The 27,890-nt window shown below is 39.8% G+C and overlaps 1 protein-coding gene across 1 annotated transcript in view; it reads left to right on the top strand.

Annotated features, from left to right (window-relative positions):
- MED13L (mediator complex subunit 13L) overlaps positions 1 to 27,395 on the top strand; it is a 944,653-nt gene extending 917,258 nt beyond the window's left edge. The window contains 10 exon segments of the mRNA XM_053702159.1: positions 687 to 906; positions 1,014 to 1,202; positions 1,583 to 1,803; positions 6,860 to 7,002; positions 7,111 to 7,269; positions 15,179 to 15,355; positions 21,928 to 22,070; positions 23,777 to 23,938; positions 24,558 to 24,670; positions 24,790 to 27,395. Coding sequence (XP_053558134.1) covers positions 687 to 906; positions 1,014 to 1,202; positions 1,583 to 1,803; positions 6,860 to 7,002; positions 7,111 to 7,269; positions 15,179 to 15,355; positions 21,928 to 22,070; positions 23,777 to 23,938; positions 24,558 to 24,670; positions 24,790 to 24,922 — 1,660 coding nt within the window. The 3' untranslated portion in view covers positions 24,923 to 27,395.
- Positions 27,396 to 27,890: the final 495 nt, after the last annotated feature.

The following is a 27,890-nucleotide window of genomic DNA, read 5'->3' as shown; positions in this document are numbered from 1 at the left end:
ATCATGATGTTCCGTATTTAAAGGGACATAATACTCATATGCTAAATCACTTGAAACTGATGCAGTATAACTGTAAAAAAGCTGACAGAAAAATATCACCTGAATATCTCAATGTAAAAAAGGAAGATATTTTACCTCACAATTTCCTCAGCACACCAGAGTAAGTCCTGTGTAAAAAGTTATTCTTTAGCTGCTGTCAAGCTGCAGGTAAAAAAATAAAATAAATGAAAAAATGAACTGCAGCCAATCAGCATCAACAGTGGTGAGGTCATGAACTCTTTTACTGTGATCTCATGAGATTTGACTTAACTCTCATGAGATTTCATAGTAAGCTTCCTTAAACTGGATAGGGAAATAACATAAGTGTGCATGAGGCTCACTCCCTTGCTTGTCCCGGGACAGGCATACTTATTTGCTGCTTAAAGTCCTTTGCAATGGGGTGTGAATACGTAGGATATTTTGAGGTAAAATATATTCCTTTTTTACATAGTGATATTCAGGTGATATTTTCTAGTCAACATTTTACAGCTATGCAGCATCACTTTCAACTGTTTCAACATTTGGGTATTAATTATACACACCAGAATTGGTTATTCATCAATATTATTCAGTATAAAAATGTAGTTATATGTCTATTAGACTAACAAAAAGTTATAATGCTTAATGCCTTTGTATTTTGTTCTCAGTACCACAGAGCGTGACAGAATTGGCATCCCTACAGAGGCAGAGTCAGCTGGAGGGCTCACTTCATTCCCTACTGTAGTTATATACATGGTGGACCCGTTCACATACACAGAGGATACAGAAACACATACTGGGAACTATTGGTTGCTGGGCCTCATTCGATGCTTCACAGACATGTTGGAGAGCTTACCAGAGCAAATGCGCAATGCCTGCATTTTGCAGGTATGTAGCATTTCTGATAAGATTTTCACAGGATTTTGAGTGCTTTGAGTCATTTCTAACATTTTATTTATATAGTTCATTGACTTCAGTCCATGCTTTTTTTCCAGGTGGTGCCTTGCCGATATCTTCTGCATACAGTAAATGATGAGCAGATCTCCTATATCCAGCACTTGAAATCTCTAGCATTTTCTATTTACTGCCAGTGCCGACGGCCAGTAGCCTCACAGATACCGATTAAGCCACTGACTGGATTTGGACCATTGGCTGCTCTAAATACAATACTCAGGAACCCAGAGGTGAATGAAAATTAGGTTCTTTTTAGATTACTACCAGATGGAAAGCCATGTATGGTTACATAAAATTTATACCTTTATTATACTAGTATATTTTAGTCTTTAAATATCGCCAGTGCACATAACTCCTAGACTGCAGAATATGGAGGAGCGCCATTTAATAATCTGGCGGCTTAATAAAATATTGGTGTATTTAACCAGGGCAGAAGGTAGGCAGAGAATTTAGAAGTAGACACACCCACAGGATATATATATATATATATATATATATATATATATATATATATTTAACCACACACCTTTTAATTGCCAACTAATTGATATACTGAATAATCTGAAACAATAAGAAGCAATAATGACCCTTTTTTTCTTCTCATTTCCAGCAACCTTTCCCTGGACAGCTGTATTCTCCACCCTTCCTACTTGCTCCCATTAAGGACAAGCAGACAGAGCTTGGGGAGTCTGGTGAGGCCGGACAGAAGTATAATGTTCTGTTTGTTGGGTACTGCCTGTCTCATGACCAGCGCTGGCTGCTGGCTTCCTGCACTGATCTCCAGGGAGAGCTGCTGGAGACCTGTATGGTGAATATTCATGTGCCAAACAGGTGAGTACTGTATATAATTATGAAGATGCATATTACAAAATGGGATATATATGAACATTGTGGGGTTATTTTTAATTTATTTTGAAGACTTTTCTTTATCTGATGTTTTGACAAACCATAGGGGATTTGCAAAGGATAATATATTCTTTTCATGTGTACCTAAAGAGCTAGAACTTCAAATATCATATTCCTTATTTTCACATTATCACTTCCCTTTCTTTTCTACTCATCTATCTCCTTTTGAGATAATGAATACTAGGTGTATTTGTTCCATAATTATACCATTACTATTCAATATTTTGAAAAAGTCATATATGATTCTCTTTACTTGGTTACACAAACACTTATATCAGTCAGATCAGTTACTGACACTCCCCAAGGAAGAGCATGCTGTTATCTGAGTTGTCATTGCAGAAAATGCAGCTTGTCTGCAAAAAGAATGGAACACATGTAGGAACTGTGTAAGTTTCCTTAAAGGGAAATGAAACACAATTTTTTTCTTGCATGATTCAGCTAGAGAATACAATTTTAAACAACTTTCTAATTTACTTATTATCTAATCTGTTTCATTCTCTTGGTATTATTTGTTGAAGGAGCAGCAATACACTAATAGTTTCTAACTGAACACATGGGTGAGCCAATCACAATCGATCTCTATATATGCAGCCACCAATCAAAAGCTAGAACTTAAGTTCTCTGCTGCTCCTGAGCTTGCTTAGATAAACCTTTCAGCAAAGAATAACAAGAGAATAAAGCAAATTAAATAATAGAAGTAAATTGGAAAGTTGTTTAAAATTGTATTCTCTATCAGAATCATGAAAGAAAAATTTTGGGTTTCATGTCCATTTAAAGGGACAGTCTACACCAGAATTTTTATTGTTTTAAAAGATAGATAATCCCTTTATTACCCATTCCCCAGTTTTGCATAACCAACACAGTTATATTAATATACTTTTAACCTCTGTGATTATCTTGTATCTAAGCCTCTGCAAACTGCCCCTTTATTTCAGTTCTTTTGACAGACTTGTAAGCAAATAGTGTTTTTATTCCTACATCGTTTACTTTTATTATATGATGTTAGAGCAAAGGAAACACATTTATTTGAGGCATTTACAAAACTTGACTATTTATTTTTTCTCTGCAGCTAGTTTTCAATGCAGTTTTTTTTTTTAACTGCTGTAATATATTATGACATTTTAAAAATTGCTTTATTCTGCAGTTAATCAACACATTGCAATTGAGTTGTATGTATATATATATGTATGTGTGTGTGTATATATATATATATATATATATATATATATATATATATATATATATATATAATGTGTGTGTGTATATGTGTATATATACTCTTTGATAGGCATAGCCGTTTTGATTCTTCATTAGCAGAGCATATGGCCCTTTTCGGAGCTGGTTATCTTCTTGTGAGAGTGCAACACACTTTAGATGCTAACTAAGCATCTGGATGCCAGTGCCTACTTATTGATGTATAATACATTGATATAGTATGCTCATAGTATCTATATGTATGTAAATTTACATACATGACAAAATGTAATTACATTTTAGAAGAAACTGGGCATAAAACTGAGCATATCACTAGAGGGTCAATATTATAATATCATTACAAGACAGGTAGGGGGTATAATTAGTCTAATGGTCCAGTGAGGACTTATACAGAGCCACCTCCATATTATATAACACCTCATCATTTCACTGGATGAGAAGGGAATCAACTCTAAGCTTATAGAGCCCCTAAACATTCTGACTGCTTACAATGAAAGATACAATAAATGAAATAACAGGATATATGGGGTGATAAACTAGAAAAGCTGAAAATAAAACATTATAGGGCTAAACAATATGTTTGCTATATTGGTTTGTAGACTATTAAGATTTGCCCATTGTTTAAGGTGAATTCTGTACAAAACATAGCTTTAAAAAATGGAGATGAAGATTTGAGTTCTACATTCTCCTCAGCTTCAAAATATAGACAAGTAGCTTTATGGTATCACATTCCCTATCTTAATATAAAGACATATTAAATGCATTTAAAGGTATTTCCATATTCATTAGATTTTCATAAGCAGATTAACCCCATTTAATTTGTTTACCAAGATGTGTTCCTATACAAAATACCCATGCAAGTTTTTATACCCATCAGCCAATGAGCATGTACACTGAAGGATGCAGTAAAAAATAACAGCTAAATTACATAACTTTTAATAAACTTTTTTTTTTTTCATGAAAAATGTTTAATTGGATTTTCCTATGCATTTTAATCCATGACCCTTAAACTACATTCCACTTAGGAACAATAATTCTTACATAGTTCACTTTATTTCTCTTTTCCTAGAACTTTTGAGACTGTCATTAAAATCAATAATATGCACAAGTTTTGCCCAAATGACTGCCTGTATAAGAGAATCAGTACAGATGCTGTATCCCCGTGAGATCTTGTATCCCTTTCTACTAAGGGATCAGCTTTAAAGGGGCACTGAACCCAAATTTTTTTTCTTTCGTGATTCAGATAGAGCATGACATTTTAAGCATCTTTCTAATTTACTCCTATTATCAAATTTTCTTCATTCTCTTGGTATCTTTATTTGAAATGCAAGAATGTAAGTTTAGATGCCGGCCCATTTTTGGTGAACAACCTGGGTTGTTCTTATTGGTGGATACATTCATCCACCAATAAAAAAGTGCTGTCCAGAGTTCTAAACTATAAAAAGCTTAGATGCCTTCTTTTTCAAATAAAGATAGCAAGAGAACGAATAAAAATTGATAATAGGAGTAAATTAGAAAGTTGCTTACAATTGCATGCTCTATCTGAATCACGAAAGAAAAAAAATTGGGTTCATTGTCCCTTTAAGTTCCAAAACTCCTCCCTTGCCTGTCTAATAGGCTCTATCCCCTTTTCACACAAGTAGACACATAATTATAGTAAACAAGCTTAATCTAATTGGTTAACTACAAGCACAGTTATAGTCCAAACTGCTGCTAGGATAATGAATAACATACTATTTGCTTATTCAATAAATATTTACACAAGCCGAAAAATGCTTGTCATCTAAATACAGAAACTTACTTAAAGTTTATAAAAGAGCTATCTCCGTATTAGGTAAAATATTACACATCCACTTTAAGAGGTTATAAGGAGAGCCTGTGGATGGGGCAGAGGAGGAGTTTGCTGCTGAATGCTAGTGCAGACTCAACCGTGCATGAAGGAGAGAATACAGAATCTGTTACTACAATGCACCCTCTGTGTGAGACACAGCCGCTTTCTGAAGCAGATTGGAAGATCAGTAAGAATGTCATAGACCACTGCAACCATTCAAGCCATAACTGATCTCTCTCCTCACTGATCTTCTTCCAATCTGTTATAGAAAGAGGCCATGTCTCTCACGGAGGGCACAGTTTCCAAACTCACAGCTGTCTTTTCAAGGATCACAACTTGCACAATTTAATTGTTGGCAGTCTGGCACTCACTAATGTGAGGACTTCACTCTGTGTCTGTCTGCACTATGAAACTAGCAAGCGCTGCTCCACCTCACAAGTTCCCGCTCTTTGTATTTACTGCGGGAACTCACAGGTGGTAAGAGCCTGAACTGTCAATAAAAATATAAAATATACTTGCCCTAAGAAATTGAAGGGTCAGCTGTCCAAATAGGAGCAGAGCTGCATAGTAATAAAACTCCCTGCTAGCAGACAGTTAATTCAGGTGCGATCTTGGTGCAGTGTGAGGGACTATCACAATACACAAAATGTACTCAACTCTGCCCCCTATAATATTGTCTGTACGCCGATTAGAACACTCCAATAAAAAAATAATACAACAGCATAAAATCTTTCCAGAGGTAAAGAAAAAAATCCAGTTTCTTACAAGACCAGTGCTCTAACTCCTGAGCTATGGAGCCATTTCCGGTTCCCCATCTCGTCCCTATTGCCTTGTCGGGACATGTGAACCCCATTACTCTAAAGATCATTTGCAAATTAGAGGGCAATATGAGGCAAGCCTAGCGCCATAGGGACGACCCCTGACCCGAATCCATTGGGTGTGCACAATCGAAGGATTTCAATTTGTTTACATCGGAACGTTGTTCCGACGTAGACAAATTAACCCGGTCACCAAAGGGTTACATAACCAAAAATAACCTGTGTGATATAATGGAAAAGAAACATTGCGTTTTTTTCAGCAGAAATGTGAAAAATAAAAATTGGGTTCTAAAGTACGAAAATGTTGGTAATGTCAAAGTTGCAGGTGTTATAAGTTGAAAAGTTGTGTCTCTAAGTGCATTAAGATTTTTAGGTTTTTTCTTTGAGTTGAAATGGTGCTGTCAGCCTTCATAATAATGTGTATGAGAAATAGAAGTAATGTCAAGTATAGACTGAATTTGAATTAAAGGGACACTGAACCCAATTTTTCTCTCTTGTGATTCAGATAGAGCATGCAATTTTAAACAACTTTCTAATTTACTCCTATTATCACATTTTCTTTATTCTCTTGGTATCTTTATTTGAAAAGCAAGAATGTAAGTTTAGATGCCTGCCCATTTTTGATGAACAACCAGGGTTGTTCTTGCTGATTGGTGGATTAATTTAACCGACCAATAAACAAGTGCTGTCCAGTGTCTGAACCAAATGATAGCTTAGATGCCTTCTTTTTCAAATAAAGATTGCAAGAGAACAAAGAATTTGATAATAGGAGTAAATTGCTTAAAATTGCATGCTCTATCTAAATCACAAAAGAAAAAATGTGGGTTCAGTGTCTCTTTAAAGTAGTATTATAGAATGTATTAAAAAGAGAGAAGATGCTGGTCAATAATCCTACATATTTTCCAAACGATTGAGATCTGTGCTATTTTGGACATTTTTCTTAATCCTGTTTGTTTCCTGATAAGTGCATTATCTGACTAATATGATTTTACAAGTTTGTTATTAATGTTTATATAACCTCTGAATTAACAGATTAATAGCTAATATGTATGCTTAGTATAAATAACAGTGAATGCTCTTATGAGAGTTGTTCATGTGTGTGTTTGGTTTTTTTTAGGTTTCGTCGCAGCAAAGTATCTGCACGGAAAATTGGTCTCCAGAAACTATGGGAGTGGTGTGTGAGTATCGTGCAAATGACATCAATGCCTTGGAGAGTAGTGATTGGGCGACTTGGACGACTGGGTCACGGAGAGTTGAAAGGTTTGTAAATTTAGAAGAAGAAAAAAGTTAAAATATAGACAACATAAGTGTCTGTCTGAAAATACCTGTCTCTCAAATAACCATCCTAAACCTCTCCATACATTTTAGATTGGAGTATTCTTCTTGGAGAGTGCTCTCTACAGACAATCAGTCGTCAGCTAAAAGAGACGTGCAGAATGTGTGGAATATCTTCTGCTGACTCGCCATCTATAATTAGTGCCTGCCTCGTAGCTATGGAGCCGCAGGGATCATTCATTGTAATGCCTGGTAAGTTTAAGTGCGTTTAAGTTTGTAGGTAACATTTTACATTTCCAAGACAGCCATAATCTATAGTGTTGATTCAAACATGATACAGAGCAGGCAGTATTGACATTGAGCATTTGAGTGTGCTCAAAAGTTAACATTGTTGATGTAGAATGTTTCACACTCACCATGTTTTACAGTTATACCCTCTACTTTTCTCACTCTCTTGCACCTTGTTTTTTTGACCCATTTTGTTTGTAAAATATTTTACAGCTTTTCAAGCAACTGTTATATGCCTCAATAAAGATCTTTGCTTACAGTATTTGTTTGCAGTCTCTGCTCCTTAAAGGCTAAAGGTCAGAACCTTTAGGGATATTTTACAAAAATGTATATATAATTTTTGCCTGCTTAACATATGACCCTGTTTCAAAGGAGATGTTGCATTCCTTTGATCGTTTCAGAAAAGATCCTAAACCACGTAAAATGAAGAGCTATATTTCAAGCTCTAAAAGTCTCATCTCACAATTTATGTCCAACAATGTACTGATTGCCTATATTATTTACAAAGATGTGCAGAGCATACTGTATCTCCTATGTTAGAAACAATGTGAAGCCTCTGGATTCTCTAGGGGTCGGATTTCTTCATGGTTATTTTTTGGAGAATCTACCAATCACTGAGGAGTCTAGAATTAGATTTTATTAGTTCTAATAGTAAATCTAAAAGGTTTTCAGTATCGTTAAACATTTGCTCTAACTAGATTGGTATCTTTTCTGAATATTCATGCTGGGTTTGGTCTATTTCCTAGTGCTCTTCAGCAGATCACACTAGGCAAACAGGACGATTCTCTTTTCCCCAATGTAGACTACAAGAAGTTAGTTTTTTTACTTCTTTGACCTAGCAGAGCAAAATTATGTATTCCTTATTATATTCACAATCTACTGTCTCAAAGTCCATGTCCTTATCCGTACGTGAGAGCACTTGCACAGCTTAGAGTCACTGGTTCTAGAGGTTGTTTCTTCTGTTAAGTGTGATCAGTCCACGGGTCATCATTACTTCTGGGATATTACTCCTCCCCAACAGGAAGTGCAAGAGGATTCACCCAGCAGAGCTGCATATAGCTCCTCCCCTCTACGTCACTCCCAGTCATTCTCTTGCACCCAACGACTAGATAGGATGTGTGAGAGGACTATGGTGATTATACTTAGTTTTATATCTTCAATCAAAAGTTTGTTATTTTAAAATAGCACCGGAGTGTGTTATTACCTCTCTGGCAGAGTTTGAAGAAGAATCTACCAGAGTTTTGCTATGATTTTAGCCGGAGTAGTTAAGATCATATTGCTGTTCTCGGCCATCTGAGGAGTGAGGTAAACTTCAGATCAGGGGACAGCGGGCAGATGAATCTGCATAGAGGTATGTAGCAGTTTTTATTTTCTGACAATGGAATTGATGAGAAAATCCTGCCATACCAATATAATGTCATGTATGTATACTTTACACTTCAGTATTCTGGGGAATGGTACTTCACTAGAATTACACTGTAAGAAATACATAAAGCTGTTTAATAACTAGAGATTATGTTTAACGTTTTTGCTGGAATGTAAAATCGTTTTCATTTGCTGAGGTACTGAGTGAATAAATGTTTGGGCACTATTTTTCCACTTGGCAGTTGCTTAATCTGTTTTTCTGACAGTTTCTGTTCTCCCTCACTGCTGTGTGTGAGGGGGAGGGGCCGTTTTTTGGCGCTTTTTCTATGCATCAAATATTTCAGTCAGCAACTCATTGTATTCCCTGCATGATCCGGTTCATCTCTACAGAGCTCAGGGGTCTTCAAAACTTATTTTGAGGGAGGTAATTTCTCTCAGCAGAGCTGTGAGAATTATAGTTTGACTGAGATAAAAAACGTTTATTCTGTAATTTGTTTCCTGCTTTCAGAATTTGTTATCTTTGCTAATGGGATTAAACCTTTGCTAAAGTTGTGTTGTTTACAAGGATTGAGGCTATAACTGTTTCAATTTATTAATTTTCAACTGTCATAGATCTTCTGTGCTTCTTAAAGGCACAGTACGTTTTAATATTATTCTAATTGAATTGTATTTCCAAGTTGCAAGTTTATTTGCTAGTGTGTTAAACATGTCTGATTCAGAGGATGATACCTGTGTCATTTGTTGCAATGCCAAAGTGGAGCCCAATAGAAATTTATGTACTAACTGTATTGATGCTACTTTAAATAAAAGTCAATCTGTACAAATTGAACAAATTTCACCAAACAACGAGGGGAGAGTTATGCCGACTAACTCGCCTCACGTGTCAGTACCTACATCTCCCGCTCAGAGGGAGGTGCGTGATATTGTAGCGCCGAGTACATCTGGGCGGCCATTACAAATCACATTACAGGATATGGCTACTGTTATGACTGAGGTTTTGGCTAAATTACCAGACCTAAGAGGTAAGCGTGATCACTCTGGGGTGAGAACAGAGTGCGCTGATAATATTAGGGCCATGTCAGACACTGCGTCACAGGTGGCAGAACATGAGGACGGAGAACTTCATTCTGTGGGTGACGGTTCTGATCCAAACAGACTGGATTCAGATATTTCAAATTTTAAATTTAAACTGGAAAACCTCCGTGTATTACTAGGGGAGGTGTTAGCGGCTCTGAATGATTGTAACACAGTTGCAATACCAGAGAAAATGTGTAGGTTGGATAAATATTTTGCGGTACCGACGAGTACTGAGGTTTTTCCTATACCTAAGAGACTTACTGAAATTGTTACTAAGGAGTGGGATAGACCCGGTGTGCCGTTCTCACCCCCTCCGATATTTAGAAAAATGTTTCCAATAGACGCCACCACAAGGGACTTATGGCAAACGGTCCCTAAGGTGGAGGGAGCAGTTTCTACCTTAGCTAAGCGTACCACTATCCCGGTGGAGGATAGCTGTGCTTTTTCAGATCCAATGGATAAAAAGTTAGAGGGTTACCTTAAGAAAATGTTTGTTCAACAAGGTTTTATATTGCAACCCCTTGCATGCATTGCGCCGATCACGGCTGCAGCGGCATTCTGGATTGAGTCTCTGGAAGAGAACATTGGTTCAGCTACTCTGGACGACATTACGGACAGGCTTAGAGTCCTTAAACTAGCTAATTCATTCATTTCGGAGGCCGTAGTACATCTTACTAAACTTACGGCGAAGAATTCAGGATTCGCCATTCAGGCACGCAGGGCGCTGTGGCTAAAATCCTGGTCAGCTGATGTTACTTCTAAGTCTAAATTGCTTAATATACCTTTCAAAGGGCAGACCTTATTCGGGCCCGGGTTGAAAGAGATTATCGCTGACATTACAGGAGGTAAAGGCCATGCCCTGCCTCAGGACAAAGCCAAAGCCAAGACTAGACAGTCTAATTTTCGTTCCTTTCGTAATTTCAAAGCAGGAGCAGCATCAACTTCCTCTGCACCAAAACAGGAAGGAGCTGTTGCTCGCTACAGACAAGGCTGGAAACCTAACCAGTCCTGGAACAAGGGCAAGCAGACTAGGAAACCTGCTGCTGCCCCTAAAACAGCATGAATTGAGGGCCCCCGATCCGGGATCGGATCTAGTGGGGGGCAGACTTTCTCTCTTCGCCCAGGCTTGGGCAAGAGATGTTCAGGATCCCTGGGCGCTAGAGATAATATCTCAGGGATACCTTCTGGACTTCAAATACTCTCCTCCAAGAGAGAGATTTCATCTGTCAAGATTGTCAACAATCCAGACAAAGAAAGAGGCGTTTCTACGCTGCGTACAAGAGCTCTTGTTAATGGGAGTAATCCATCCAGTTCCACGATCGGAACAGGGACAGGGGTTTTACTCAAATCTATTTGTGGTTCCCAAAAAAGAGGGAACTTTCAGACCAATCCTGGACTTAAAGATCCTAAACAAATTCCTAAGAGTTCCATCGTTCAAGATGGAGACTATTCGGACAATTTTACCTATGATCCAAGAGGGTCAATACATGACCACTGTAGATTTAAAAGATGCTTACCTTCACATACCGATTCACAAAGATCATTATCGGTACCTAAGGTTTGCCTTCCTAGACAGGCATTACCAGTTTGTGGCTCTTCCATTCGGATTGGCTACAGCTCCAAGAATCTTCACAAAGGTTCTGGGTGCTCTTCTGGCGGTACTAAGACCGCGGGGAATCTCGGTAGCTCCATACCTAGACGACATTCTGATACAAGCTTCAAGCTTTCAAACTGCCAAGTCTCATACAGAGTTAGTGCTGGCATTTCTAAGGTCACATGGATGGAAGGTGAACGAAAAGAAAAGTTCACTCGTTCCACTCACAAGAGTCCCCTTCCTGGGGACTCTTATAGATTCTGTAGAAATGAAGATTTACCTGACAGAGGACAGGCTAACAAGACTTCAAAGTGCTTGCCGCACCCTTCATTCCATTCAACACCCGTCAGTGGCTCAATGCATGGAGGTAATCGGCTTAATGGTAGCGGCAATGGACATAGTACCCTTTGCACGCTTACACCTCAGACCACTGCAACTGTGCATGCTAAGTCAGTGGAATGGGGATTACTCAGACTTATCCCCTTCTCTGAATCTGGATCAAGAGACCAGAAATTCTCTTCTATGGTGGCTTTCTCGGCCACATCTGTCCAGGGGGATGCCATTCAGCAGACCAGACTGGACAATTGTAACAACAGACGCCAGCCTTCTAGGTTGGGGTGCCGTCTGGAATTCTCTGAAGGCTCAGGGACAATGGAGTCAGGAGGAGAGTCTCCTGCCAATAAACATTCTGGAATTGAGAGCAGTTCTCAATGCCCTCCTGGCTTGGCCCCAGTTGACAACTCGGGGGTTCATCAGGTTTCAGTCGGACAACATCACGACTGTAGCTTACATCAACCATCAGGGAGGGACAAGAAGCTCCCTAGCTATGATGGAAGTATCAAAGATAATTTGCTGGGCAGAGTCTCACTCTTGCCACCTGTCAGCAATCCACATCTCGGGAGTGGAGAACTGGGAGGCGGATTTCTTAAGTCGTCAGACTTTTCATCCGGGGGAGTGGGAACTTCATCCGGAGGTCTTTGCCCAAATACTTCGACGTTGGGGCAAACCAGAGATAGATCTCATGGCGTCTCGACAGAACGCCAAGCTTCCTCGTTACGGGTCCAGATCCAGGGATCCTGGAGCAGTCCTGATAGATGCTCTGACAGCACCTTGGGACTTCAGGATGGCTTACGTGTTTCCACCCTTCCCGTTGCTTCCTCGATTGATTGCCAGAATCAAACAAGAGAGAGCATCAGTGATTCTAATAGCACCTGCGTGGCCACGCAGGACTTTGTATGCAGACCTGGTGGACATGTCATCCTGTCCACCTTGGTCTCTACCTCTGAAACAGGACCTTCTGATACAGGGTCCCTTCAAACATCAAAATCTAACTTCTCTGAAGCTGACTGCTTGGAAATTGAACGCTTGATTTTATCAAGACGTGGATTTTCTGAGTCAGTTATTGATACCTTAATACAGGCTAGGAAACCTGTTACCAGAAAGATTTACCATAAGATATGGCGTAAATACCTATATTGGTGTGAATCCAAAGGTTACTCTTGGAGTAAGGTTAGGATTCCTAGGATATTGTCTTTTCTACAAGAAGGTTTAGAAAAGGGTTTATCTGCTAGTTCATTAAAGGGACAGATCTCAGCTCTGTCCATTCTGTTACACAAACGTCTGTCAGAAGTTCCTGACGTCCAGGCTTTTTGTCAGGCTTTGGCCAGAATTAAGCCTGTGTTTAAAACTGTTGCTCCACCATGGAGTTTAAACCTTGTTCTTAATGTTTTACAGGGCGTTCCGTTTGAACCCCTTCATTCCATTGATATAAAGTTGTTATCTTGGAAAGTTCTATTTTTAATGGCTATTTCCTCGGCTCGAAGAGTCTCTGAATTATCAGCCTTACATTGTGATTCTCCTTATTTGATTTTTCATTCGGATAAGGTAGTCCTGCGTACTAAACCTGGGTTCTTACCTAAGGTAGTTACTAACAGGAATATCAATCAAGAGATTGTTGTTCCTTCTTTATGCCCAAATCCTTCTTCAAAGAAGGAACGTCTACTGCACAACCTGGATGTAGTCCGTGCTCTAAAATTTTACTTACAGGCAACTAAGGAATTTCGACAAACGTCTTCTCTGTTTGTCATTTACTCTGGGCAGAGGAGAGGTCAAAAAGCTTCCGCTACCTCTCTTTCTTTTTGGCTTCGTAGCATAATTTGTTTAGCTTATGAGACTGCTGGACAGCAGCCTCCTGAAAGAATTACAGCTCATTCTACTAGAGCTGTGGCTTCCACTTGGGCCTTCAAGAATGAGGCCTCTGTTGAACAGATTTGCAAGGCTGCAACTTGGTCTTCGCTTCATACTTTTTCCAAATTTTACAAATTTGACACTTTTGCTTCATCGGAGGCTATTTTTGGGAGAAAGGTTCTTCAGGCAGTGGTTCCTTCTGTATAAAGAGCCTGCCTATCCCTCCCGTCATCCGTGTACTTTTGCTTTGGTATTGGTATTCCAGAAGTAATGATGACCCGTGGACTGATCACACTTAACAGAAGAAAACATAATTTATGCTTACCTGATAAATTCCTTTCTTCTGTAGTGTGATCAGTCCACGGCCCGCCCTGTTTTTAAGGCAGGTAAATATTTTTTAATTTATACTCCAGTCACCACTTCACCCTTGGCTTTTCCTTTCTCGTTGGTCCTTGGTCGAATGACTGGGAGTGACGTAGAGGGGAGGAGCTATATGCAGCTCTGCTGGGTGAATCCTCTTGCACTTCCTGTTGGGGAGGAGTAATATCCCAGAAGTAATGATGACCCGTGGACTGATCACACTACAGAAGAAAGGAATTTATCAGGTAAGCATAAATTATGTTTTTTTTTTCTTAATTTGTTGCTACTCCTTTGAAGGTTTGTAAACCAGTTATGCTGAATCTTCTCTTTGTATATATATTTTGTTTGTTTTACAGAAAAAAAAGTTGTTGTTTTTTTAAAGCTAGTTGTTTTTTGTAGATGGTTTTTCTGAAATAGCTAGTTGTTTTGTTATCTTGAGAATGAGTCTGAAGGTTGTATTTGTATGCCTAACATAAATAAAACTCTGAATTAAAATTTTGAAGCTACTAAGGAGATCTGGAATACTTGTTTCACCTTTTGTGAGCCATCCTGGTCCCAGATTATTAGAAAGTTTATAAACTTGTTCCACTAGAGCTATAGGACCAGTATTACAAGACCACAGTTTGTTTTTAAGAATGTGTTCTTGACAGGCAACTTTTGAAAGGAATAGTTTGCAAACGTCCTACTGTCTTTAGGGGTCTCTTGCCGCAACCTATTATGTATAGCTTCGATATAGATTCACCTAGTACTCAAATATGTATAATTAAGGGACATGAAACACTGTGATATTTCAATATAAAATGTTTACTGATGCAAAGAAAAAACTTTGCAATATACTATTTCATAGTGTATTTTTTTGTCCTTTTCTTGTAACTCTAAAAACTGTGTTGTTGTCAATTCTGTTAACTGAAAGTACACACTGCAGACCTACCTGTGTTACATATGTCATTTATTAGCCTCCGCTGAGGTGACAAGATAATGCATGGCAATGCAAGCTTGGCTATGAAAATGTCAGTTGCTAGTCTTACTCCAAGGCTGGTCTTACAATTATAAGTTGTTTCATGTCCATTTTAATCTGACATAGAATGTTTACTTAAGTAAATTAACAAAATTATACAGCAAAATACATTTATTAAAGATTTTATTGTGCTATACATTTATCATGTAGCTGCAAAATTACTAGGGAAGTTTACCATACTGTTACCATTTAGATTGGTAAGAATAATTTACACAGATTAAAATTAACGCTGATTTACCACTTTCTATGTAATGGTCTGGCTTTCTCTACAGATGCAGTAACCATGGGCTCAGTGTTTGGTCGCAGCACAGCTTTGAATCTCCAGACCTCTCAGCTCAGCACGCCCCAGGATGCCTCCTGCACACACATCTTGGTGTTCCCCACTTCCGCCACCATCCAAGTTGCTCCTGCCAATTACCCCAATGAGGATGGTTTTAGTCCCACCAATGGTGAGTACAAATCACAGTATATGAAAGCATTTATGTTCTACCATATCAAATACACAACAAATTCATGAGTTATGGCCTTCATATAAAATTTCCATCTAAAGTGGAGGAGTCTCCACGGCTTCATTCATTACTATTGGGAATTAAGAACCTGGCCACCAGGAGGAGGCAAAGACACCCCAGCCAAAGACTTAAATACCTCCCCCACTTCCCTCATTCCTCAGTCATTCTTTGCTTTTCGTCACATGAGGATTGCAGAGGAGTGCTGAAGTTTCGGAGTAGTCTCTTATGGAGGGTAGTACTCTTCGCAGTGGGACTGGAGTTTTAAGTAGTCCTGTCAGCCTCTCAGAGCCTGGGTGAAAGTTAAAGTACGGAGATGCAGGGAGAGTCTTTCTGCAAAACCATCCCGACTCATATTAAAGGGATAGTAAAGTCAAAGAAAATCTTTCATGATTTAAATAGGGCATGTAATTTTAAACAACTTTCCAATTTACTTTTATTGCCAATTTTGCATTGTTCTCTTAGTATTCTTAGTTGAAAGCTAAGTCTAGGAGATTCATGTGCTAATTTCTTAGACCTTGAAGACTGCCTCTAATCGGAAAGCATCTTGTCAGTTTTTCACCACTAGAGGGCGTTAGTTCATGTGTTTCATATAGATAACATTGAGCTCTGGCACGTGAAGCTCCTAAGAGCAAGCACTGATTGGCTAAGAATGCATGTCTGTCAAAAGAACTGAAATAAGGGGGCAGTTTGCAGAGGCATAGATACAAGGTAATCACAGAGGTAAAAAGTATATTATTATAACTGTTGGTTCTGCAAAATTGGGGAATGGGTAATAAAGGGATTATCTACCTTTTTAAACAACAACAATTCTGGTGTTTACTGTCCCTTTAACAGCTCCATAAGCAGTTAGCGTTGACAAGTTTTGCTGCCTGCTTTCTTCACTCAAGTCCATGTCGGGAGCGAGGCTACTAACCTGTCGCACTTGAAGGGCCGTGTTCCTGTTTCACGGCGTCGATTCTGGTTCGTTTTTTATTAATAATAACATAGAAGACAGGGTCACAGTGTGGTGCCTTTTTATCTTTACAGAATCAAGGGTTAATATTCCTGGAAGGGGGATTATTGAAGAGGGGGGGGTTATACATGATATTTTTTGTGTCATTGCTGCATTATGTGCGAGATGTGGCTCTGGCAATGTGTGGAACTTTCAGGTTACTTGAGGAATCTTGAGCGGCTGCTTTTGGCGTATTTTTCCCTAGTGCAGAGGCAGTCCTGTCAGGCATTCTTTGTGACTGGGTGTGGCTATCTATACTTCCTGTTGATCTGTGGCGCAGGAGACGTAGCGGTTTCTGTAGTCCGGGTCCTAGGAGGTGGCATAAAGGTGCCTTTTTTTTATAAATAAAGTTAGTCTAATCAAGCGCGCAAGCGATGGAGGACTCTGACGCGTTGGAAGGCTCTCCTTCCTTAATAAAGTCTCATTGCTGTGTTTATTGCGAGGAGGTTCTGGTAGATTAACCTGCTCAACTATGTTCCACATGCCTTGATAAAGTTACAACATCTAAATGTAAACGGATGTCTAGTACTACTGAGGTGTCCACCTCTGAGGGTTCTTCATCCCAGGAGGTGCGTTCCCTACATTCATCTCCAATTGCACATGCAGCGCCCCGGGGTCCAACCGTTACTCCTTCGGGAGAGATTCGTTGGCCATCAGACTTTGTGGACCAACTGGAATCGGCGGTTTAGAAAGTGATCCATGCCTTACCACGTTCTGCTAAGCATAGAGTTTATCATAGTGGCCCGCCCCAGGGTTTGTCATCGCCGATGGGAGATCCCAGAGGCTCTATACGATGACGAGGCCCACTCCGACTCTTTGGAGGAGGCCCCTTCTGGGTCAGAGTCCATGTCATCTAAACCTCCGGCGGCGGTTATGGGTTTAGGCTGGAGAACTTGCGCTTTCTGCTACGGCAGGTACTTGCTACTCTGGAGGTTACGGAACCTAAGATACCGGAGGAACTTGTGATTCCTAAGCTTAACAAGGTATACGAGGACAGGGTAGTACCTCAGTCTTTCCCGGTTCCCGTTAAGATGGCTAATATTATTTAGAACGAATGGGAGCGATTAGGTTCTTTCTTTTTCCCTTCTTCCTTTAAAAAAACTGTTCCCCGTTATGGACTCTCAGCTTGAGCTGTGGGGGACCATCCCTAAGGCTATCTTTACGCTTGCAAAGCGGATGACTGTTCCCCTCGAGGATAGTTTGTCGTTTAAAGAGCCCATGGATAAAAAGCTGGAAAACATGTTGAGAAAGAGATGTTTCAGCACACATGGTTTGTTTTTCAGCCAGCAGCGGCGGTCGCTGGAGCTGCGACATATTGGTGTGAATCCCTTTTATGAAATGGTTGAGGGGGAGACATCCATCGACGAGATACAGGAGAAGATTAAGGCGCTGAAGATCGCCAATTCTTTCATCTGGGATGCCAATATGCAAATTATTTGCCTGAATGCTAAGGTGTCAGGTTTTTTTGTTTTAGCACGCAGGGCTCTGTGGCTAAAATCTTGGTCTGCGGACATGACCTCTAAGGCAAGGCTGTTGTCCTTGACTTTTTAAGGAAAGATCCTGTTCGGTCCAGGATTGGATTCGATTATATCCATGGTTACGGGAAGCAAGGGAGCTTTGCTACTGCAGGATAAAAAGGCTAAGCCTAAAAGATCTACTTTTCGTCCCTTTTATGTGGACAAGGCCCACCGCCAGCAACCCACCGCAAAGGCGGACCAGTCCAAGGGATCTTGGAAGGCGGCTCAATCTTGGAACAAGTCTAAGCAGAGCAAGAAGCCCGCAGAGACGAAATCGGCATGAAGGGGCGGCCCCCGACCAGTCTCCGGATCACGTAGGGGGCAGATTCCTCCTGTCAAACTTGTCTTCAAGACCAGAGAAGAGGACTTTCTAGAGTGTGTGAGAGATCTCGCCTCTCTCGGGGTTATCGTACCAGTACCCCTAGCAGAAAGTGGTCTAGGGTACTATTCCAACCATTTTGTGGTTCCAAAGAAGGACCTAAAGTGTTTAAACAAGTTTCTGAGTGTTCCATCGTTTAAAATGGAAACATTCAGATTTATTTTGTCCCTAGTTCAGGAGGGACAGTTCATGACGACTATAGACTTGGACACCTACCTTCATGTGCCAATCCACAGGGACCACTTCAGGTCCTAAGATTTGCATTTCTGGATCGACACATCCAGTTTGTGGCCCTTCCTTTTGGTCTGGCGACTGCCCCGAGAGTCTTCACGAAGGTTCTGGGGGGGCTGCTTGCAGTGGCCAGATCCAGGGGCATTGCGGTGACGCCTTGGTTCAGGCGCCGTCCCTCAGCCTCGCAGAGGATCATTCGAGGGCTCTTCTGTTGCTGCTGCTCCAATCTCACGGTTTGAAGATCAACTCAGGAAAGAGTTCCCTGGTTCCCAGCAACAGGGTGGAGTTCCTGGGCACGATAATAGACTCTATGTCCATGAAGATATTTCTCACAGATCAGCGGCGCAGGAAGCTTGCGTCCACCTGTTTTGCCCTTCAGTCCTCCTCAAGCCCATCCGTGGCTCAATGTATGGAGGCGATTGGTCTCATGGTGTCAAGCATAGATGTCATCCCATTCGCCAGGTTCCACCTCAGACCTCTTCAATTGTACATGTTGAGACAGTGGAACGGCGATCATTCAGATCTATCACAGCTGATATCCCTGGATGCTCGGACTCGGAACTCCCTCTCTTGGTGGATTCGTCCGGAGCAACTGTCCATGGGGACATCCTTCTTGAGACCGTCCTGGGAGATTGTGACCACGGACGCCAGTCTGTCAGGATGGGGAGCTGTTTGGGGTGTCAAGATGGCACAAGGAAAGTGGTCCAGGGAGGAGTCTCTCCTTCCGATCAACATCCTAGAACTACGAGCAATCTACAATGCTCTGAAGGCTTGGCCTTCTCTGGGGTCGTTCAATTTCATCAGATTTCAGACTAACATTACCTCGGTGGCTTACATCAACCATCAGGGGGTACGAGGAGCTCCCTCAAGATGAGGGAGGTGTCTCGGATTCTGGAGTGGGCGGAGTCCCATGACTGCTCGCTCTCAGCGATTCACATTCCGGGTGTGGACAACTGGGAAGCAGACTTTCTCAGCAGACAGTCCTTCCATCCGGGAAATGGTCTCTTCACCCCGAAGTGTTTGCAGAGATTTGTCATAGATGGGGAACGCCAGAGATAGATCTCATGGCGTCCAGACTCGATTGCAAACTACCTCGATATGGGTTGAGGTCCAGGGATTCCCAGGCAGAGCTGATAGATGCCTTTGTGGTTCCTTGGGGATTAAGCCTAGCTTACGTTTTTCCTTAGTTACCACTTCTACCTCGCATAGTGGCACGCATTAAACAGGAGCGGGCCTCGGCCATTCTGATTGCTCCTTCCGATCTGGTAGGGATGTCAACCTCTCCGCCGTGGAGTTTACCCTGTCACAGGGATCTGCTGTCACATGGTCCCTTTCAGCATAAAAATCTAGATTCTCTGAGGCTGACTGCGTGGAGATTGAACGCCTAGTCTTAGCCAAGAGAGGCTTTTCTGAAAGTGTGATTTATACTCTAATTCAGGCAAGGAAGCCAGGCACTCGTCGCATCTACCATAAGGTGTGGAGGACTTACTTGTCCTGGTGTGAGAATCATGGATATCCTTAGCATAAGGTGAAGGTATCCAGGATTCTGTCCTTTCTCCAGGAGGGCTTGGAGAAGGGTCTTGCTGCTAGTTCCTTAAAGGGACAGATTTCGGCATTATCAGTCTTGTTGCATAGACTCGCTGAGACTAGAGACTCGCTGAGCTCCCTGACATACAATCTTTTGTTCAGGTTCTGTCTAGAATCAGACCTGTCTTTAGGCAGTTAGCTCTGCCTTGGAGCTTAAACTTAGTCCTTAAGGTTTTGCAGAGGGTTCCGTTTGAACCTATGCATTCCATAGACATGAAGGTTCTCTTCCTGTTGGCTATTGCATCGGCACGCAGAGTATCTGAGCTAGCTGCCTTGCAATGTGACCCTCCTTATCTGGTGTTTCATGCGGATAAGGCCGTACTACGCACAGGATTGTGGTTTCTCCCCAAGGTGGTGTCTAACCGTAACATCAGGAAATAATTGTTCCTTCTTTGTGTCCTAACCCTTCTTCTTCAAAGGAGCGGTTACTGAATAACCTGGATGCGGTTCATGCCTTGAAGTTTTATCTTCAGGCTGCCAAGGATTTCAGACAGTCTACATCTCTTTTTGTGGTGTATTCTGGGAAGCGCAAAGGGCCTCTGCTGCTACTTTGTCTTTTTGGTTGAGCAGCTTGATTCGCTTGGCTTATGAGACAGCAGGACATAAGCCTCATCAGAGGATCACGGCTCATTCAACTAGAGCTGTGGCTTCGTCTTGAGCCTTCAAGAATGAGGCCTCTATAGAGCAAATTTGTAAGGCGGCTATTTTGTCCTTACACACTTTTACAAACTTTTACAAATTTGATGTTTTTGCTTCTGTGGAAGCTGTTTTTGGGGGAGAGGTTCTACAGGCTGTGGTGCCCTCAGATTACTGTCTGCCTTTTACCCTCCCGGTTTCATTTAGTGTCCTCTAGAGCTTGGGTATATGTTAATATTACTGAATGAAGCCGTGGACTCTCCTCCCCTTTAGATGGAAAACATAAATTATTTTTACCTGATAATTTCATTTCCATCGAAGGGAGGAGAGTCCATGGCTCCCGCCCGTATCTCCGTTGGGCGACCCTAAATTTATTCATCTTCTGGCACCTTATTTACCCTTATATTTCTCCTACTGTTCCTGGTTCCCTCGGCAGAAGGACTGGGGGATGAGGGAAGTGGGGGGGGAGGTGTTTAAGCCTTTGGCTGTGGCTGGGGTATCTTTGCCTCCTCCTGGTGGCCAGGTTCTTAATTCCCACAAGTAATGAATGAAGCCGTGGACTCTCTTCCCACAGATGGAAATTAAATTATCAAGTAAGCATAATTTGTTATTTTGCAGCCAATGAAAATGACTTTTAATTAAATCATATTCTCTCTTCAACTTTGCAATATTAGTCTTCTGTTCTACGTTTATTACATATGTAATCCTTATATCAAAATATAAAATGTTACCAAATTTTTGCTATAGTCACCAGTTTTAAGACCTTTACGTTTCCAATGCTAAATAAATTTAAGTGAAAGGTCTGTTTTTAATCCCTTACTAGATGTTTACAAAAAATTCGCCAGAGCTTTTAGATAAATTAACAATTTAACACTGGTAACTCCCTCTCTTATACATAACTGCTAATGATCCACTTGCCCTTAGTCACTTTTCTCAGGCCATTAGGCAGTGCATGCATCAATGCATAAGGAAAAACTTGGTGCGGCTTAATGGCTGAACACAAACCAAATCATTTTATAACAAAGAATGCCCCCCCCCCCCTTTTAGTTTTGACAATGCAATAGCCTTATGTCACTTGCAATTCCAGAAAGGATAAAGACGGGTTAACAGTAGGTTTTATTACATCCTTTTTTTGCAAACTAACTTATCTTTCTCTCTTTCTCATAAACAGAATATATGTTAGACCTGCCCTTTCCAGACGATATGGACAACGACATAGGAATATTAATCACAGGGAACCTTCATTCACCTCAAAATTCCTCACCAGGCTCTCCCACTGGCATTGGCGTTGGATCTCACTTTCAGCACAGCCGAGTAAGTGAACTGCAAGACTTTCCTGTTGATTGATTGGTTTGCAAGGCATCCAGAGTTGCAGCAATAGTCAGGTTGTTCATTAACGCACAGGCTGGTAATTGGAGTGTAATATAATCGTTATGCAAACAGCAACATGTTCCTGATTTGGTTATGAGGTCATTGGAGGTTATGAAGCTGCTGGCTAAAAGTGTATAAACTGATGTTACGTATGGTCTGCTATGGATGTTAAAACAGCAAATTCTTAGAGATTGTAATATGAAATGTGTAATTATGTATAGTAAAAAAAACTTTGTATTTATTTTGTCCCCTTTTCCTGTAATTAAAATCTGACAATTGTGTGTTTGGGGGGGGGGGGGCGCTATTCTGAAATTTTGACGTGCATATGAAGGCTTTGCATAACATTGCTACAAATCTGTCCTCTCAGACAGATTCATATTTGCTCCTCTTAGTAAGACAAATGGCTGCTGGAGTTTGGCTTTTGAAAAAATATTTCAGTAGTAAAAGTGTTAATGCATTCCAAAAAATGAATTGATTGCAAAACTGCAGAAAAATGTGTCCTGTTAAACGTGTTTTTTTTAACATCTCCAGAATTCTGCATTGTACTCTTACACTGCTTTTGTAGTTTAGTTGTTTAATTCTGTATATGAGGTTAAAGGGACAGTCCAAAATAAACTTTCATGATTCAGATAGAGAATGTAATTTTAAACAATTTTCCAATTTACTTTCATCACTGATTTTGCTTTGTTCTCTTGGTATTCTTAGTTGAAAGCTAAACCTAAGAGGTTCATATGCTAATTTCTAAGCCCTTGTAGGTCGCCTCTTCTCTCAGGGCATTTTGACAGTTTTGCACAACTAGAGGGTGTTAGTTCATGTGTTTCATATAGATAACACTGTGCTCACGCATGTGGAGTTACAGTGAGCCAGCTCTGATTGGCTAAAATGCAAGTCTGTCAAAAGAACTGAAATAAGGGTCAGTTTGCAGAGGCTTAGATACAAGATAATCAGAGAGGTAAAAAGTATATTAATATAACTGTGTTGGTTGTGCAAGACGAAGGAAATGGGTAATAAAGGGATTATCTATCTTTTTAAACAATACAAATTCTGGTGTAGACTGTCCCTTTAAAGGGACAGTCAACACCAGAATTTTTGTTGTTTTAAAAGATAGATAAAACCTTTATTACCCATTTCCCAGTTTTCCATAACCAACACAGTTATAATACACTTTTTACCTCTGTGATTAACTTGTATCTAAGCATCTTCTGACAGCCCCCTGATCACATGACATTTTATTTATTATCTATTGACTTTTAATTTAGCCAATAAGTGCAGTGTCTGCCACAATTCACAGGCGTGCTCACAATGTTATCTATAGGGTTTACTTGAACTAGCTCTCCCCTGCTGTGAAAAGCAAATACAAAAGCATGTGATTAGAGGCGGCCTTCAAGGGCTTAGCAATTATCATATGAGCCTTCCTAGGTCTAGCTTTCAACTAAGAATACCAAAAGAACAAAGCAAAATTGGTGATAAAAGTACATTGGAAAGTTGTTTAAAATTACATGCCCTATTTGAAACAGGAAAGTTTTTTTTGGACTTGACTGTCCCTTTAACTGCAGTCTTGCATTTGAAAAAGGCATTTGTGATTATTCAATAAAAAAAACACTTAAATCATACTTCTCTGCTTTTTTTTTTTCTTCTTTCAATAACAGAGTCAGGGTGAAAGGCTGCTTTCCCGGGAGGCACCAGAAGAACTAAAGCAACAGCCTCTGGCACTGGGATATTATGTGTCCACAGCCAAAGCTGAAAACTTGCCTGAGTGGTTCTGGTCCTTCTGTCCCCAAGCAAAAAGCCAGTGTCCCCTCTTTTTGAAGGTAAGTTTGAGTCCTTGTAATTCTCCTAATGCATAGGTTTAGTGATAAAGCCATATTTTGAGACAAATATTTTACAGCTGGTTATTAATGTAACTAGTTCATTTGTCTATTGCCTATGATTCATAGTCTAGAGCAGGGAACATACAGCCTTTTAAAATGAGGGACAACATTCAAATGTTTAAAGGGACAATAAACAAATACATTTCATGCACCGTCTCTGATGTTTGGTGCTGCCATTTTGGAACCGTTACACTGTTGGTGTGGGAAGGAGAGTTGCTGCACATGTGCAAAAACCTTAGCATTGGAATGTGGTGAAACATAGGTTCCAACATGGCAACACCCATGACTAGAGGGGGCGGTGAATAACCTCAATAAGATACTTCAAAATTAATTTAGTGATGTCCCTTCAAGGGCAACAACCTACGTTTTGTTAACAGAAATGAATGTTTGCACTGAACACTATTTGGAGCACTATTAGGGAAAGCTGAAGAACATTATGTGATAGAGAACCAGTGAATCAAATTAATACTAGAAGGCTGCATTTTGTACACTAGGTGTATTTATTTCCCATACTCCAGTCAGTATACTTAATAATAATGTTTTTATTTCTGCATCATAGGCTTCTCTGCACCACCACATCTCTGTATCTCACAGTGATGACCTTGCTCCAGCTCGCACTTCCCAGCGTGTCCATCATCCCCTGGACTCCAAGACTACATCTGATGTACTAAGGTAATAGTCACTCCTAATGACAGAATATGAGAGATATCATTATTCATGCAATGTATGGGTGGATTGCTGTGAGGTTGTTTTAGTGCCTAATATTGCTGCTTATATATTCTGACTCGTAGGTTTGTTCTGGAGCAGTACAATGCACTCTCGTGGTTGACTTGTAGCCCGGCCACTCAGGACCGCACTTCCTGCCTGCCAATTCACTTTGCTGTGCTCTCACAGATGTACAACCTGGTGATGGACATTCTCTGAATAGATTCAATCAGCTCTCTTCATGGTCATCGGACCTACAGCCAGCAGTCTGAACATCCAACAAGTGATCAACAGGTTCGTCGACTCCTGCATCAGGACATCTCACATCTTTAACTGTGAAGTGCTAACTTGATCACAAGAGTAAATATCGTGCACAAAATAGTTTTCTGTGCAACACAACAGAAAAAGATGTACACTAAGAAGCAACAGAATCAGCCGCATCACTTTAAACTTAAAAGGGATAGTGAGTGGAACCTGTGGAGATACAAGAGGAAATCATGTTCAGTTATGAAGTGAGACTGAGGCTTGAGTTGGCCAGTGTCACAGCTGCATTCATAAGGAGGAGTACAGAAGTTGTCAAGGAAGCCATGTCGTTAACTACAAAACTACAGCAGCAGAGCTTGGAAAGAACTTGCTTGCTGAGAGACCAGACCAAACAGTATATGCAGCCTATGCAATCTTGAATCTGTAGAAGGTGCAGCACTAAAACGGAGAAATAAGTGTGTTTTGACAAAGCTGGGCAAATCTCACACATAATTGTTCATGCAGAACCTACTGCACATGCTACAAACATATCAGGTCAAATATAATCCATTTTGCAACCTGTAATATCATCTGTCGCTTGATTTCTTCCATTGCTGCCAGAGGGCCCCACATAATAAACCGCAGTCATGTATCCACAGTTTTAGCTAAAACTAAATCTAATGTGTATTCTCTTGTGCTTGATGTGGTGACACTGTACCCTGCTTTCTTAGCTTTAGGTGAGGTATAAAATGCTCTATTGTGCTAAAATCCTTATTTTAAAGAGCTGGTCACTAATAAAAAAAAAAAGTTAGTCTAGGGAGCAGTTACTAATTGCAGAATATGGCTGTGGATCGATGTAGACTATTATCACAAATTTACGCTAGAGATAAGACATAGCAAATTAGTTCCTATTAATGAATTTAACTGTGTACTAAGATTTACTAATTTTGGTCCAAATACATAATTACTTAATGAGACACATGGTGATGCTCTTTCAGCGTGTGATGCCTCATGTTTGCACAGTGGTGCTTACGGCCACAAACACTATTGGAGGGCTGGATGTTGACCTTGAGACATAGTTGGGCATCCCTTTTATAGAGCATTTTATTACTGTGTTACAGCAATCACTGCAAAGGGTTTATACAGTTATAGTAAAGAGTGGCAATGCAGTTTTGCTCCAGAAATGAGCGTGGCCAGTGGTTGTCGGTATTACAGCATATTATAATTTCTACTTTATGTCCCTTTTAAAGTGAGAAGTCAGTACTCCAAAATGGTCTACTGGAATGAACCAGATAAGAGGCCTCTAGTAGAAACAATGTATTAGCTAGGTTATGGCTTTAGTATGTAGGTGGAGAATAAGTAAATTATACTTTATAAAAATGTCTCTAAAGACTAATACAAAGTAACTAGTCTTTAAACATTACATTATCATTAGATAATTCCCCCCTGGCAGCCATAGAAGATGAATCACTTCAGCAATGTCTTTTGATCTTGGTGTTATGCAGATGACTTAAAAACCACTAGTCATATGTTTGTAATTCCATCTTTTTGCCCATGCCTGCCTGTTTTAGGGGCTAGTAAAAAATGCAATTTAAAATATCGAACACACGGCTCAAATTTAGTGTGCAAGCATCTACAACATACTTTTTTTTTTTTTATTATTATTATTATTTTTTTTTAATTGTTCTTCCCCATTGGAGTCATTTGCCATGTAAAGGAGGGATTGCACAGGGACTGTTATCCTTGTGAGTTTTGGTCAGTTTTAAAAGACAAGCAATACAAATGGTTTATTTAAAAGAAAAAATCATCAGACACAACACTGAACTGGGTTGTCAATGACACAACAAAACTGGACACTGACCCCAGTTTTTTCTGGATGTTTCAACACTTTAACTTTCAGATTTTTCAAATTTTACTTCAACTGTCCCACAAATTACGGGAGAAAAAAAGAAGCCAATGTCTGATATATGACAAAGATTAAAGAATAATGTATTTGTACATAAAAATATATATCAATCTTTTTTTAAAAAAATAATGTAAAAGTTGTACATTTTTTCGATGAACCTAAATTTTTCTTTCCTTTTTTTAAAATAAGCATTTACCGGCTGTGTTTTTTCATTTTATATATAAAATATATATAAATATATAAATATATGTAAACACATTTACAGATATCTATAAATAGTCATAAATTTTGAAAGATGGGAAAATAATCCTCTGCAGAAAAGGAAGGAAAAAAGTAAACAAATCTTTTTGGAGTTACATAAATTTTAATCCCACATCTGGTACCTCACACACAAAAGAAGACTTTGATAAAAAAAATAAAAAAATAAAATATGAAGTTAAAGAAACTAGTTCTTCGATAAAAATGTATACCTTGTGAACAAAAAAGGTCTATACTTTTACACACTTTTTTAGATGAATAAATTATTGATTTATTGATACCAGACTAAGTTTGAAATTGTTTTTTTATTCCTTTTGTTCTTCAATCTCACCAATAACATTTTCATTTATTTATGCAAGATTTAAATTTTTTCTAGACCTCACAAGTTAACATGGCCCCTGCAGTGAAAAAAAATAAACGGCATATTGCTGCACATTTTTCATGCACAGTTACTATTTTAACTGACTGAAAATTAAGGTTTGGACACAGTTATTCACCAGTTCTCAAAACCTTATCTAAACAGACTTATTGGGCCTTGATTTGAATTTTGTGGTGACAGTCCCAGAACTTTAATAAGTGCTCTGACTCAAATCTATTCAGGTATTTGGACCGTTCTTTCCCTTTTAGCACTTTTCAGAATAACACTTGCCAACATCTGCCACCAGAGGGCAGTGTGCCCTTGATATAGAAAACAGTTTCCTGTGCACTATCTTCAAACATATATCAAAAAGTTTTTTTTTAGCAAAACATTTTGACAGTAGTATAATGTAAGTAAGCTCA

The sequence above is a fragment of the Bombina bombina genome, chromosome 2, assembly GCF_027579735.1.
Source record: "Bombina bombina isolate aBomBom1 chromosome 2, aBomBom1.pri, whole genome shotgun sequence".
NCBI classification, from domain to species: Eukaryota; Metazoa; Chordata; class Amphibia; order Anura; family Bombinatoridae; genus Bombina; species Bombina bombina.
Note: the sequence above shows the minus strand (reverse complement) of the source record. Positions and strands in the feature narration are given on the sequence as shown.